Consider the following 15,918-nt stretch of genomic DNA (forward strand, 5'->3'; position numbering starts at 1 on the left):
TCACAATTCTGTGACTTGACTCTTCCACGGCACAAATATTTTATGGCCTTTTTATGACCTGAATCACCTATGACCTGAATCACCTATGACCCAGATCTGCTACCACAGAATCATAGAATCATAGAATCACCAGGTTGGAAAAGACCCACAGGATCATCGAGTCCAACCATTCCCATCAATCACTAAACCATGTCCCTCAGCACCTCGTCCACCCGTCCCTTAAACACCTCCAGGGAAGGTGACTCAACCCCCTCCCTGGGCAGCCTGTTCCAGTGCCCAATGACCCTTTCCATGAAAATCTTTTTCCTAATGTTCAGCCTAAACCTCCCCAGGCCGAGCTTGAGGCCATTTCCTCTCATCCTGTCCCCTGTCACTCGGGAGAAGAGGCCAGCTCCCTCCTCTCCACAACTTCCTTTCAGGTAGTTGTAGTTTTAGTTTGAGTTTAAAGTTTATATTTAATTTTTTTCAGAATCATAGAATGGTTTGGGTTGGAAGAGACCTTAGAGCCCATCCAGCTCCAGCCCCATTGCCGTGGGCAGGGACACCTCCCACTGGGCTCAAGGCCCCATCCAAGCTGGCCTTGAACACCTCCGGGAGGGGGCAGCCACAGCTTTCTTGGGCAACCTGGGCCACTGCCTCATCACCTTCTTTGAGAACAATTTCTTCCTAATGTCTAACCTGAATCTTCCCTAAGCCTGAAAGCCACCCCATGTAATCCTATCACTCCATGCCCTTGGAAATTTCCCTCCCCATTTTCTTGATGACCAACTTCAAGTACTAAAGGCACAAATAAGGTCTCCCCGAAGCAGGCTGAGGAAGTTGCAGGAGAAGATCAATATTTCTTTGGAAAATCTCTTGTGAAAGGGCATGGGATTGGTGGAGCTCTCCTCAGGTTGCTCCTCAGCTGGCCAGGGTTTTGCGCGTGCTGCCCCTTGGTGATCCATGAGGGCTGAGCTAAAAATAGTTTAATAGGTGAAAGAAAAAAAGATAAAAAAACCCATAATCCAAACCCAAAACCAATGCAAACACCTTCACTTGCCACCTCCCTCAGGCAGACTGACAATCCATTGGTCTACCACCACCCATCACCTTGAACAATAAAAATCTCCACTCCTTTCCTCTCCTGCCATAGTTTTTATCGCTGAGCGTGGCATCTATGTTATGGGATCTCCCTCTGGTCAGCCGGGGCCTGCTCTCCTGCCTGTCTCCCCCTGACAACTTCTCGCCCACCCCCAGCCCCTCCCTGGGAGGAGCAGAGGGAGCAACAACTGATGCTGCACAAAGGAGACAATTGCTGCCCTCACTCTTTTTAACTGGGAGAATGACCCAATGAGACTCACATTTCAGAAGTGGAGAAACTGGAGAGGCCCTGGAGGAGGTCTGCCAGGATGGAGTTAGGGTCCCACAGCATGAGCAGCCAAGTAAGAGTTTACATCGACCTGGAAAGTTGATGGAGATAAGGTCCCTTTTGCAGTGTCCAATGATATGACAGAAGTGACAGCCACAACCAACCTCTTGGGAGCTTTAGGCTGAGCCTTAGGAAAACTGAAATGCACTGGGAGGAACGTTCCTGTGATCTCCACCTTTGGAAGTCTTCCCAGCCCTGCAAAGCCACAGCCACCCCGGAGGCTGGACTAGAGACTCCCAGCAGGGCTCTCAATCCCGCTAAAACCCCCAAATCCATCCAGCACCCCCCAAAACCCACCTGGACCCGCCCAATCCCCATAAGACCCCCTCAAACCTCCTCCAGGACCCTTTCAATTCCACTAGACCAACCCAAAAGTTAGAAATTACCCGCTTAAACTTCAGGAAAAAGTTCAGATAATAACACCTACCTCTGCAAATTGGCCTGTGGTCACTCCAGGCAGCCAGCACATTTGTCAGCGTATCTCTGACAAGTGATGCTTTTACAACCTTACAGCACGTAATTGTCTTCACAGGGAAACTGTACATTTGCACCCACGCTCGGAACAAAAAGGAGAGGAAGGAGAAAAGAATTATAACATACTTTAAATATCTCTCTGCCAAAATGAACATAAATGTCACCAAATGACAATATTTCTAGGTCCAAACAAAAAATTAAGGGTGAGAAATTCTGCTCCATCATTTCTATATTCATAAGAAACTATTGATACCATAAAGAAAAGGTCTACCATTTAGTTTGTCCACCTTTTAAAGAAGCAAAACCGGGAATATAAAGCAATGGCGATACTAAGTTTCATCCTTCAAACTACGACTTCAATAAATGCATTTTGCGATATATTTTTTAAAAGAATATATAACCGCTATTCTTTCAGGCAACAAAATTTACTTCATGAATAATTTCAATCCCTCCCTAAAGGCCTAACTGAGAAAATAAATAGTTAGATGTACAACTAAGAAATATTAATTTCAGTAAATTGTAATAATTCATTAAATATTCCTGATCTTTTTGAAATTTCCTGTTAAAACACATGCTAAATGATAACTATTATTAGAATGGAGATTGAGTGTTACACTTATAACTTTGAAATGTGTCTCTTTCAAATGATTTGTAACCTTTATTTTAATGATAATTTTTTTCTGAACGTTGACCAATATTTATGAGGAATTACAGAAAAAGCATGTGGTTCCTGCGTATCTTAAAAAGAGCTTTTCTAAAAAGTATTTACATTCCTGCTTCCATTTATAATCAGTGACATTCTCTGTTCCCCATCATAATAAACAGATTTTGTTGTAAGATTACTTGCCTTTTTTTCATCCGTGTTCCCTCGAGGAGCCAAGCAGGGAGCCCAGATGAGCTCAGCTAACGCAGGGGTCACCAGCACCGCGGGTGAGAGTCCTCTTTGTCCGTAACGTGGCCACGTGTGCTGCGTCTCAGTGACGGAGGCTGACAGTGCTGGCTCCTCCCCATCACAGCCACCTTTCTGCTTGTGTGTTGTCAGGTGCCTTAGCTAACGGCAACGAGAGTTACTGCCTCCATAACCGGGAAACCACCACCCCACCTTAACCACTACTGCATAGCCTAAAGGGGAAAATTTGTGTGCCTACTACCCATCCAAATAAAGTATTCGAAAAATAACTAAAAGCCTTATCAGTCACCTTGAGGTGATCACAGTGCTGCTCTCATCGTGCATCTCTCACAGCAGCTGCTGGTGGATGATCTCCCACACCATCCTCTTCCGGAAGTAAGGCATGTGACTCTGGAAAGAAAAGGAAAAATCCTTTAAACACAAAGTCGAGGCAAAAAATAGGCACAAACATCTAACAGGGGAAAATGCACTTCTCCAGAAGACATAAGGGCCAGGTATCCAAAACCCACCGACTGCGGCATCTCGTGTAGTGAAGCAGGAAGCAGACACCAGATGTAACGATGGAGAACACAAGCAATGCAGCTCTATGGATCAGCCAAAGCTTATTTTTCAGGTTCCACCAACACAGTAGGATAGGACAAAATCCTTTTAAGAGGCTCTGCTGTGATGTTTTGCATGGGGCACAGACACATCTGCAGTCACAAAATTCACTGGCACAATATTGTGAGGGAGAGAAAAAGAGAGAGGAGTGAGCTGTCTATCCGTAGTGTCCCATGGAATTGGTCTGGATAAGAGACACACACAGAGCTAAATGACACGAGAACAGTGATTATAAGAGAAACTACCTGGTCACATCTCCTCTCGGAGGCACCTGTGAGCTGCAAAACATCTCCATCTTTGAAACCTGCACAGAAAAGCAGTCTTATGAGAACAAGAAGCCAGCTTTCATTTACCATCAGATGCACAAAGTGCTCGCTTCCTGGGTGATAAATACAAAAAAACCTGGTAATGACGACTGCACGGTCAGGAAGTTTGAACTTGGGCAGTTTCATAGAATATCATAGAACTGTTTGGCTGGAAAAGACCTTTGAGACCATCAAATGCAACCCATACTTTTCCACTCCTAAACCAGATCCCTGAGCACCTCCTGTTCTATGTCTTTATCAATGACCTGGATGAAGGCATTGAGTGCACCCTGAGCAAGTTTGCGGACGACACTAAGCTGGGTGGAAGTGTTGATCTGCTGGAGGGTCGGGAGGCTCTGCAAAGGGATCTGAACAGGCTGGATTCATGGGCTGAGACCAACAGATGAGGTTTAACAAGGCCACGTGCTGGGTCCTGCACTTGGGGCACAACAACCCTAAGCAGTGCTACAGACTGGGAGAAGCCTGGCTGGAAAGCTGCCTGGAGGAGAGGGACCTGAGGGTGTTGGTTGACAGCGACTGAATATGAGCCAGCAGTGGCCCAGGTGGCCAAGAAGGCCAATGGCATCTTGGCTTGGATCAGAAACGGTGTGACCAGCAGGTCCAGGGAGGTTCTTCTCCCTCTGGACTCGGCACTGGTGAGATCGCTCCTTGAATCCTGGGTTCAATTCTGGGCCCCTCACCACAAGAAAGATGTTGAGGCTCTGGAGCGAGACCAGAGAAAAGCAACGAAGCTGGTGAGGGGGCTGGAAAACAGGTCTTAGGAGGAGCGGCTGAGAGAGCTGGGGGTGTTTAGCCTGGAGAAGAGGAGGCTGAGGGGAGACTGCATTGCTCTCTATAACTACCTGAAAGGAGGTTGTAGAGAGGAGGGAGCTGGGCTCTTCTCCCAAGTGACAGGGGACAGGACGAGAGGGAATGGCCTCAAGCTCCGCCAGGGGAGATATAGGCTGGACATTAGGAAAAAATTTTTCACAGAAAGGGTCATTGGGCACTGGAACAGGCTGCCCAGGGAGGTGGTTGATTCACCTTCCCTGGAGGGGTTTAAGGCACGGCTGGACGAGGTGCTGAGGGGCGTGGTTTAGTGTTTGATAGGAATGGTTGTACTCGATGATCCGGTGGGTCTTTTCCAACCTGGTTATTCTATGATTCTATGATTCTATCTCTGAGCAGCCTGGTCCAGTGGAAGGTGTCCCTGTCCGTGGCCAGAGGGTGGGACTGCATAGAGTTAGCTGACATGATTCTGAAGCTCTGCTGTCACTGAAACAGCCACGCACAGCACTAGAAATGAATTAAAGGCTGACAACTCCCAGTCAAGCAAGGGGTGCCTGAGGGCGAGCAGCAATATATCGCGCTCCGCTGCTGCAAACAGCCACGTGCTGTGACGTTCTGCACGGGGCAGACTCACATCTGCAGCCATAAACATCACTGGCACAATATTGTGTCTTGAGGGCCATTTTGGAACATTTTTCAGTACACCCGAATGCTTCCAAAGGCATTGTAGCCAGTAGCTACTGTTGGGGGTGGTGCTGTCCCTTGCTTTCTTTCCCTTTCCTCCCAGAGCCACCTCATTCCATTCTAGGATCTGACAGAAGCTACACCAGCACAAACACGCGGCCTGGTGCAGATTTCCTTAGAAACAGGAATGGATTAATTGCACACCAGCACTGACAAATCTCTTCAGCAAAATCTATACTCTCAAGACTTATGGGAACACGCGATTTGGATGTGCAGAAATTCTTAAACAGGGAGAGGACACATCTGGGACAGCTGATTTCAAATTACCAAAAAGATATCCCATACCATGTGATGTTGTTCTGATCTATATAAGTTGAGAGAACATAGAGGAAAGGGGAGACATTCATACTTACGGTGTTTGTTTACGCCAGTACGTACTATCTGTGATGGAGCCTTGCATTCCTGGAGATGGCTGACCACTTGCCTGCAGATAGAAAGCAGTGAACGAATTCCTCAATTTGCTTTGCTTACACATGCAGCTTCTGCTTTAGTTGTCAAACTGTCTTTATCTGAGCCCACGAGGTTTCTTGCTATTACCCTTCCAAGCCTTTCTCCTGTCCCACTGGAGGGAAGCAAGCAAGCGAATGTGTGGAGCTGAGCTGACTGCCAGGTTTAACCCACAACGCTGCCTTATACAGTGCCAAGCTTGTTCTCGCACCATGCGTTTCCCATTGCCCACACCTCCCTGGATAGGCCCTTCCATTCCTACTCACATGAAAAGAAAGTCAGCGTCCACAAAGAAATTACAAGGCTTTGCTGTTTGGCCTGTCTCTCAGCAGCTTCATGCAGAAATTAGGTAGCCATGGCACAAAAGGTCTTTCTGAGGGGAAAAAAAAAAAAAAAAAAAAAAGTTAGAACCCCAGAAACTAGAAATACGAGTAAACTGTTTGTTCCAGCACTGACAGAGTCACCAGTAGAGTTCTGGAATGAGCTGTGCTGTTGAACACATTCACAGTCAATCTGGAAAACCGTAATAGAAGTAGAGTGAGAAAGTTTATTAATGAGAAATGCCTTTCTCAAAATGGGAGCAACAAGGTTCTGCTGTGAAAAAACCAGAAGAGTCTTATAACATGGAGTGGCTAGCAGACGAAATTTGATGTAGATAAATATTAAATAATGCACGAGGCAAAAATAATTACAACTCCACACATAACAAGATGCATCTCTGGGTCTTGGTAAATGCATAGCCCTTCTATTTCTTTTAAAATCTGAAGAAAGATGAAAGAAACTATAACGAAGGAAATCTCACTGGTAAGAGCAAATAACTGTTTATTCACAGATCCTAACTGAAAAGACACTAGCACAGAAATAAAAACCAGAAATAGAGGAGATTGTTCATATTAAGTGAACTTTGGTTAACTTAATGCAATGCAGGACCCAGTAGGTCTTTTCCAACCTGATGATTTATGATCCTGTGACTCTATCCTATGTTTAACTTTACTGTAAAGTAGCCTATGAGATTTCATGAGCATTTCGTTCACAAATCAAATTCTATGCGAAAACATTTTGAAATGAATCTATCTGTTTTACAGAAGCTGTCTTTTCTGTTTGCTGAAATCTAGGCCTTTTTTGTTCTTTTAATTGATTCTGGCTACAGTTAGAGTGGTGCACAGAGCACTTGTTTCTTAGAAGCAGGTTTTTTGCTTGAAAGAGGTCTAAGCTCAGTTCTCCTCAGGTTTTAGTCTGCTATTAAAGCCTATGAAGATGTTAAATATCTGAAGTGAAATTCTGAAATGGACAGTTTTCTTGGACAGTACAGGAATTTGAAGCCTAAAGTATGTAAATAAATAGCACATATCAAAACTACAAAGGTAAATAGATAGCTCATGACACAGAAGAAACAATATATGACAAGAAACTTCCCCGGAAAGCATTTGAAGTTCTGTACTTACACATACAACACCGTTCTGGAATCATCAACTCAGCCAGCATCTCCAACAGTAAGAGTATCACAGCCTCTTTCCAGTTCAAACTCTTCAAAAGCAGCTTTATGACCTATTCAAATGAAATGTCAGTTATTTCCTAATATACCCACAGCTTACCTGATCTGCCCCAAGCTTAAAAGAAATTACTTGGGGACCATAAATCAAGTCACAGAGCACTCATCATTTCAATTAGTCTTATATGGTTTGAGAAAGAGACATAGAAAAAGCAGAAGTGGGGAAACTTTCTATACTGTTTTTGAAGCATCATTTCCTAAAGAAACCAGGAACTGGTGATAATTGTTCTTGTAATTGGAAAGTTATTATAGACATCAGTAAAACTGTTTTTCCTTTTTACTAGAGTAACTATGTAAAAATGAGGCAGCACAATATTGGAAGTACAGGAAGTTAAAAACTGGTCTCTTGAATTCTATAACAACAAGATGGCAGGTGTGAACAATCAATTCATAAGAAGGTAGAGAAGTGTCACGCACGGAAATACAGAAGTGGAAATTTCCTTACAGAAAAGGAAATTTCATCACCCTTTTACCCTTCCAAGCCTTTCTCCTGTCCCACTGGAGGGAAGCAAGCAAGCGAATGTGTGGAGCTGAGCTGACTGCCAGGTTTAACCCACAACGCTGCCTTATACAGTGCCAAGCTTGTTCTCGCACCATGCGTTTCCCATTGCCCACACCTCCCTGGATAGGCCCTTCCATTCCTACTCACATTAAAAGAAAGTCAGCGTCCACAAAGAAATTACGAGGCTTTGCTGTTTGGCCTGTCTCTCAGCAGCTTCATGCAGAAATTAGGTAGCCATGGCACAAAAGGTCTTTCTGACGGGAAAAAAAAAACAAAACACAAACGTTAGAACCCCAGAAACTAGAAATACGAGTAAACTCTTTGTTCCGGCACTGACAGAGTCACCAGTAGAGTTCTGGAACGAGCTGTGCTGTTGAACACATTCACAGTCAATCTGGAAAACCGTAATAGAAGTAGAGTGAGAAAGTTTATTAATGAGAAATGCCTTTCTCAAAATGGGAGCAACAAGGTTCTGCTGTGAAAAAACCAGAAGAGTCTTATAACATGGAGTGGCTAGCAGACGAAATTTGATGTAGATAAATATTAAATAATGCACGAGGCAAAAATAATTACAACTCCACACATAACAAGATGCATCTCTGGGTCTTGGTAAATGCATAGCCCTTCTATTTCTTTTAAAATCTGAAGAAAGATGAAAGAAACTATAACTAAGGAAATCTCACTGGTAAGAGCAAATAACTGTTTATTCACAGATCCTAACTGAAAAGACACTAGCACAGAAATAAAAACCAGAAATAGAGGAGATTGTTCATATTAAGTGAACTTTGGTTAACTTAATGCAATGCAGGACCCAGTAGGTCTTTTCCAACCTGGTGATTTATGATCCTGTGACTCTATCCTATGTTTAACTTTACTGTAAAGTAGCCTATGAGATTTCATGAGCATTTCGTTCACAAATCAAATTCTATGCGAAAACATTTTGAAATGAATCTATTTCTATTTGTTTTACAGAAGCTGTCTTTTCTGTTTGCTGAAATCTAGGCCTTTTTTGTTCTTTTAATTGATTCTGGCTACAGTTAGAGTGGTGCACAGAGCACTTGTTTCTTAGAAGCAGGTTTTTTGCTTGAAAGAGGTCTAAGCTCAGTTCTCCTCAGGTTTTAGTCTGCTATTAAAGCCTATGAAGATGTTAAATATCTGAAGTGAAATTCTGAAATGGACAGTTTTCTTGGACAGTACAGGAATTTGAAGCCTAAAGTATGTAAATAAATAGCACATATCAAAACTACAAAGGTAAATAGATAGCTCATGACACAGAAGAAACAATATATGACAAGAAACTTCCCCGGAAAGCATTTGAAGTTCTGTACTTACACATACAACACCGTTCTGGAATCATCAACTCAGCCAGCATCTCCAACAGTAAGAGTATCACAGCCTCTTTCCAGTTCAAACTCTTCAAAAGCAGCTTTATGACCTATTCAAATGAAATGTCAGTTATTTCCTAATATACCCACAGCTTACCTGATCTGCCCCAAGCTTAAAAGAAATTACTTGGGGACCATAAATCAAGTCACAGAGCACTCATCATTTCAATTAGTCTTATATGGTTTGAGAAAGAGACATAGAAAAAGCAGAAGTGGGGAAACTTTCTATACTGTTTTTGAAGCATCATTTCCTAAAGAAACCAGGAACTGGTGATAATTGTTCTTGTAATTGGAAAGTTATTATAGACATCAGTAAAACTGTTTTTCCTTTTTACTAGAGTAACTATGTAAAAATGAGGCAGCACAATATTGGAAGTACAGGAAGTTAAAAACTGGTCTCTTGAATTCTATAACAACAAGATGGCAGGTGTGAACAATCAATTCATAAGAACGTAGAGAAGTGTCACGCACGGAAATACAGAAGTGGAAATTTCCTTACAGAAAAGGAAATTTCATCACCCTTTTACCCTTCCAAGCCTTTCTCCTGTCCCACTGGAGGGAAGCAAGCAAGCGAATGTGTGGAGCTGAGCTGACTGCCAGGTTTAACCCACAACGCTGCCTTATACAGTGCCAAGCTTGTTCTCGCACCATGCGTTTCCCATTGCCCACACCTCCCTGGATAGGCCCTTCCATTCCTACTCACATTAAAAGAAAGTCAGCGTCCACAAAGAAATTACGAGGCTTTGCTGTTTGGCCTGTCTCTCAGCAGCTTCATGCAGAAATTAGGTAGCCATGGCACAAAAGGTCTTTCTGAGGGGGGGGAAAAAAAAAAAAAAAAGTTAGAACCCCAGAAACTAGAAATACGAGTAAACTGTTTGTTCCAGCACTGACAGAGTCACCAGTAGAGTTCTGGAATGAGCTGTGCTGTTGAACACATTCACAGACAATCTGGAAAACCGTAATAGAAGTAGAGTGAGAAAGTTTATTAATGAGAAATGCCTTTCTCAAAATGGGAGCAACAAGGTTCTGCTGTGAAAAAACCAGAAGAGTCTTATAACATGGAGTGGCTAGCAGACGAAATTTGATGTAGATAAATATTAAATAATGCACGAGGCAAAAATAATTACAACTCCACACATAACAAGATGCATCTCTGGGTCTTGGTAAATGCATAGCCCTTCTATTTCTTTTAAAATCTGAAGAAAGATGAAAGAAACTATAACTAAGGAAATCTCACTGGTAAGAGCAAATAACTGTTTATTCACAGATCCTAACTGAAAAGACACTAGCACAGAAATAAAAACCAGAAATAGAGGAGATTGTTCATATTAAGTGAACTTTGGCTAACTTAATGCAATGCAGGACCCAGTAGGTCTTTTCCAACCTGGTGATTTATGATCCTGTGACTCTATCCTATGTTTAACTTTACTGTAAAGTAGCCTATGAGATTTCATGAGCATTTCGTTCACAAATCAAATTCTATGCGAAAACATTTTGAAATGAATCTATTTCTATTTGTTTTACAGAAGCTGTCTTTTCTGTTTGCTGAAATCTAGGCCTTTTTTGTTCTTTTAATTGATTCTGGCTACAGTTAGAATGGTGCACAGAGCACTTGTTTCTTAGAAGCAGGTTTTTTGCTTGAAAGAGGTCTAAGCTCAGTTCTCCTCAGGTTTTAGTCTGCTATTAAAGCCTATGAAGATGTTAAATATCTGAAGTGAAATTCTGAAATGGACAGTTTTCTTGGACAGTACAGGAATTTGAAGCCTAAAGTATGTAAATAAATAGCACATATCAAAACTACAAAGGTAAATAGATAGCTCATGACACAGAAGAAACAATATATGACAAGAAACTTCCCCGGAAAGCATTTGAAGTTCTGTACTTACACATACAACACCGTTCTGGAATCATCAACTCAGCCAGCATCTCCAACAGTAAGAGTATCACAGCCTCTTTCCAGTTCAAACTCTTCAAAAGCAGCTTTATGACCTATGCAAATGAAATGTCAGTTATTTCCTAATATACCCACAGCTTACCTGATCTGCCCCAAGCTTAAAAGAAATTACTTGGGGACCATAAATCAAGTCACAGAGCACTCATCATTTCAATTAGTCTTATATGGTTTGAGAAAGAGACATAGAAAAAGCAGAAGTGGGGAAACTTTCTATACTGTTTTTGAAGCATCATTTCCTAAAGAAACCAGGAACTGGTGATAATTGTTCTTGTAATTGAAAAGTTATTATAGACATCAGTAAAACTGTTTTTCCTTTTTACTAGAGTAACTATGTAAAAATGAGGCAGCACAATATTGGAAGTACAGGAAGTTAAAAACTGGTCTCTTGAATTCTATAACAACAAGATGGCAGGTGTGAACAATCAATTCATAAGAAGGTAGAGAAGTGTCACACACGGAAACACAGAAGTGGAAATTTCCTTACAGAAAAGGAAATTTCATTACCCTTTCACCCTTCCAAGCCTTTCTCCTGTCCCACTGGAGGGAAGCAAGCAAGCAAATGTGTGGAGCTGAGCTGACTGCCAGGTTTAACCCACAACGCTGCCTTATACAGTGCCAAGCTTGTTCTCGCACCATGCGTTTCCCATTGCCCACACCTCCCTGGATAGGCCCTTCCATTCCTACTCACATTAAAAGAAAGTCAGCGTCCACAAAGAAATTACGAGGCTTTGCTGTTTGGCCTGTCTCTCAGCAGCTTCATGCAGAAATTAGGTAGCCATGGCACAAAAGGTCTTTCTGACGGGAAAAAAAACCCCAAAAACAAACGTTAGAACCCCAGAAACTAGAAATACGAGTAAACTGTTTGTTCCAGCACTGACAGAGTCACCAGTAGAGTTCTGGAATGAGCTGTGCTGTTGAACACATTCACAGTCAATCTGGAAAACCGTAATAGAAGTAGAGTGAGAAAGTTTATTAATGAGAAATGCCTTTCTCAAAATGGGAGCAACAAGGTTCTGCTGTGAAAAAACCAGAAGAGTCTTATAACATGGAGTGGCTAGCAGACGAAATTTGATGTAGATAAATATTAAATAATGCACGAGGCAAAAATAATTACAACTCCACACATAACAAGATGCATCTCTGGGTCTTGGTAAATGCATAGCCCTTCTATTTCTTTTAAAATCTGAAGAAAGATGAAAGAAACTATAACGAAGGAAATCTCACTGGTAAGAGCAAATAACTGTTTATTCACAGATCCTAACTGAAAAGACACTAGCACAGAAATAAAAACCAGAAATAGAGGAGATTGTTCATATTAAGTGAACTTTGGCTAACTTAATGCAATGCAGGACCCAGTAGGTCTTTTCCAACCTGGTGATTTATGATCCTGTGACTCTATCCTATGTTTAACTTTACTGTAAAGTAGCCTATGAGATTTCATGAGCATTTCGTTCACAAATCAAATTCTATGCGAAAACATTTTGAAATGAATCTATTTCTATTTGTTTTACAGAAGCTGTCTTTTCTGTTTGCTGAAATCTAGGCCTTTTTTGTTCTTTTAATTGATTCTGGCTACAGTTAGAGTGGTGCACAGAGCACTTGTTTCTTAGAAGCAGGTTTTTTGCTTGAAAGAGGTCTAAGCTCAGTTCTCCTCAGGTTTTAGTCTGCTATTAAAGCCTATGAAGATGTTAAATATCTGAAGTGAAATTCTGAAATGGACAGTTTTCTTGGACAGTACAGGAATTTGAAGCCTAAAGTATGTAAATAAATAGCACATATCAAAACTACAAAGGTAAATAGATAGCTCATGACACAGAAGAAACAATATATGACAAGAAACTTCCCCGGAAAGCATTTGAAGTTCTGTACTTACACATACAACACCGTTCTGGAATCATCAACTCAGCCAGCATCTCCAACAGTAAGAGTATCACAGCCTCTTTCCAGTTCAAACTCTTCAAAAGCAGCTTTATGACCTATGCAAATGAAATGTCAGTTATTTCCTAATATACCCACAGCTTACCTGATCTGCCCCAAGCTTAAAAGAAATTACTTGGGGACCATAAATCAAGTCACAGAGCACTCATCATTTCAATTAGTCTTATATGGTTTGAGAAAGAGACATAGAAAAAGCAGAAGTGGGGAAACTTTCTATACTGTTTTTGAAGCATCATTTCCTAAAGAAACCAGGAACTGGTGATAATTGTTCTTGTAATTGAAAAGTTATTATAGACATCAGTAAAACTGTTTTTCCTTTTTACTAGAGTAACTATGTAAAAATGAGGCAGCACAATATTGGAAGTACAGGAAGTTAAAAACTGGTCTCTTGAATTCTATAACAACAAGATGGCAGGTGTGAACAATCAATTCATAAGAAGGTAGAGAAGTGTCACACACGGAAACACAGAAGTGGAAATTTCCTTACAGAAAAGGAAATTTCATTACCCTTTCACCCTTCCAAGCCTTTCTCCTGTCCCACTGGAGGGAAGCAAGCAAGCAAATGTGTGGAGCTGAGCTGACTGCCAGGTTTAACCCACAACGCTGCCTTATACAGTGCCAAGCTTGTTCTCGCACCATGCGTTTCCCATTGCCCACACCTCCCTGGATAGGCCCTTCCATTCCTACTCACATTAAAAGAAAGTCAGCGTCCACAAAGAAATTACGAGGCTTTGCTGTTTGGCCTGTCTCTCAGCAGCTTCATGCAGAAATTAGGTAGCCATGGCACAAAAGGTCTTTCTGACGGGAAAAAAAACCCCAAAAACAAACGTTAGAACCCCAGAAACTAGAAATACGAGTAAACTGTTTGTTCCAGCACTGACAGAGTCACCAGTAGAGTTCTGGAATGAGCTGTGCTGTTGAACACATTCACAGTCAATCTGGAAAACCGTAATAGAAGTAGAGTGAGAAAGTTTATTAATGAGAAATGCCTTTCTCAAAATGGGAGCAACAAGGTTCTGCTGTGAAAAAACCAGAAGAGTCTTATAACATGGAGTGGCTAGCAGACGAAATTTGATGTAGATAAATATTAAATAATGCACGAGGCAAAAATAATTACAACTCCACACATAACAAGATGCATCTCTGGGTCTTGGTAAATGCATAGCCCTTCTATTTCTTTTAAAATCTGAAGAAAGATGAAAGAAACTATAACGAAGGAAATCTCACTGGTAAGAGCAAATAACTGTTTATTCACAGATCCTAACTGAAAAGACACTAGCACAGAAATAAAAACCAGAAATAGAGGAGATTGTTCATATTAAGTGAACTTTGGTTAACTTAATGCAATGCAGGACCCAGTAGGTCTTTTCCAACCTGGTGATTTATGATCCTGTGACTCTATCCTATGTTTAACTTTACTGTAAAGTAGCCTATGAGATTTCATGAGCATTTCGTTCACAAATCAAATTCTATGCGAAAACATTTTGAAATGAATCTATTTCTATTTGTTTTACAGAAGCTGTCTTTTCTGTTTGCTGAAATCTAGGCCTTTTTTGTTCTTTTAATTGATTCTGGCTACAGTTAGAGTGGTGCACAGAGCACTTGTTTCTTAGAAGCAGGTTTTTTGCTTGAAAGAGGTCTAAGCTCAGTTCTCCTCAGGTTTTAGTCTGCTATTAAAGCCTATGAAGATGTTAAATATCTGAAGTGAAATTCTGAAATGGACAGTTTTCTTTGACAGTACAGGAATTTGAAGCCTAAAGTATGTAAATAAATAGCACATATCAAAACTACAAAGGTAAATAGATAGCTCATGACACAGAAGAAACAATATATGACAAGAAACTTCCCCGGAAAGCATTTGAAGTTCTGTACTTACACATACAACACCGTTCTGGAATCATCAACTCAGCCAGCATCTCCAACAGTAAGAGTATCACAGCCTCTTTCCAGTTCAAACTCTTCAAAAGCAGCTTTATGACCTATGCAAATGAAATGTCAGTTATTTCCTAATATACCCACAGCTTACCTGATCTGCCCCAAGCTTAAAAGAAATTACTTGGGGACCATAAATCAAGTCACAGAGCACTCATCATTTCAATTAGTCTTATATGGTTTGAGAAAGAGACATAGAAAAAGCAGAAGTGGGGAAACTTTCTATACTGTTTTTGAAGCATCATTTCCTAAAGAAACCAGGAACTGGTGATAATTGTTCTTGTAATTGAAAAGTTATTATAGACATCAGTAAAACTGTTTTTTCTTTTTACTAGAGTAACTATGTAAAAATGAGGCAGCACAATATTGGAAGTACAGGAAGTTAAAAACTGGTCTCTTGAATTCTATAACAACAAGATGGCAGGTGTGAACAATCAATTCATAAGAAGGTAGAGAAGTGTCACGCACGGAAATACAGAAGTGGAAATTTCCTTACAGAAAAGGAAATTTCATTACCCTTTTACCCTTCCAAGCCTTTCTCCTGTCCCACTGGAGGGAAGCAAGCAAGCGAATGTGTGGAGCTGAGCTGACTGCCAGGTTTAACCCACAACGCTGCCTTATACAGTGCCAAGCTTGTTCTCGCACCATGCGTTTCCCATTGCCCACACCTCCCTGGATAGGCCCTTCCATTCCTACTCACATTAAAAGAAAGTCAGCGTCCACAAAGAAATTACGAGGCTTTGCTGTTTGGCCTGTCTCTCAGCAGCTTCATGCAGAAATTAGGTAGCCATGGCACAAAAGGTCTTTCTGACGGGAAAAAAAAAACAAAACACAAACGTTAGAACCCCAGAAACTAGAAATACGAGTAAACTCTTTGTTCCGGCACTGACAGAGTCACCAGTAGAGTTCTGGAACGAGCTGTGCTGTTGAACACATTCACAGTCAATCTGGAAAACCGTAATAGAAGTAGAGTGAGAA

The 15,918-nt window shown here is 41.4% G+C and overlaps 1 protein-coding gene and 1 long non-coding RNA gene across 2 annotated transcripts in view; both read right to left on the bottom strand.

The window, feature by feature from the left end:
- Positions 1 to 257: 257 nt before the first annotated feature.
- LOC138731634 (uncharacterized) lies at positions 258 to 2,709 on the bottom strand. Its single transcript, XR_011339185.1, has 3 exons — positions 1,836 to 2,709; positions 1,341 to 1,439; positions 258 to 954 (listed from the first exon to the last, which is right to left on the bottom strand). It is a non-coding gene; the product is annotated as an uncharacterized lncRNA (long non-coding RNA).
- Positions 2,710 to 3,053: 344 nt separating this feature from the next.
- LOC138731467 (sentrin-specific protease 2-like) overlaps positions 3,054 to 15,918 on the bottom strand; it is a 29,796-nt gene continuing 16,931 nt past the window's right edge. Inside the window, exon 10 of the mRNA XM_069877410.1 lies at positions 3,054 to 3,182. Coding sequence (XP_069733511.1) covers positions 3,120 to 3,182 — 63 coding nt within the window. The 3' untranslated portion in view covers positions 3,054 to 3,119. The remainder of the gene's footprint in view (positions 3,183 to 15,918) is intronic.

This window comes from Phaenicophaeus curvirostris, chromosome 27 (assembly GCF_032191515.1).
Source record: "Phaenicophaeus curvirostris isolate KB17595 chromosome 27, BPBGC_Pcur_1.0, whole genome shotgun sequence".
NCBI classification, from domain to species: Eukaryota; Metazoa; Chordata; class Aves; order Cuculiformes; family Cuculidae; genus Phaenicophaeus; species Phaenicophaeus curvirostris.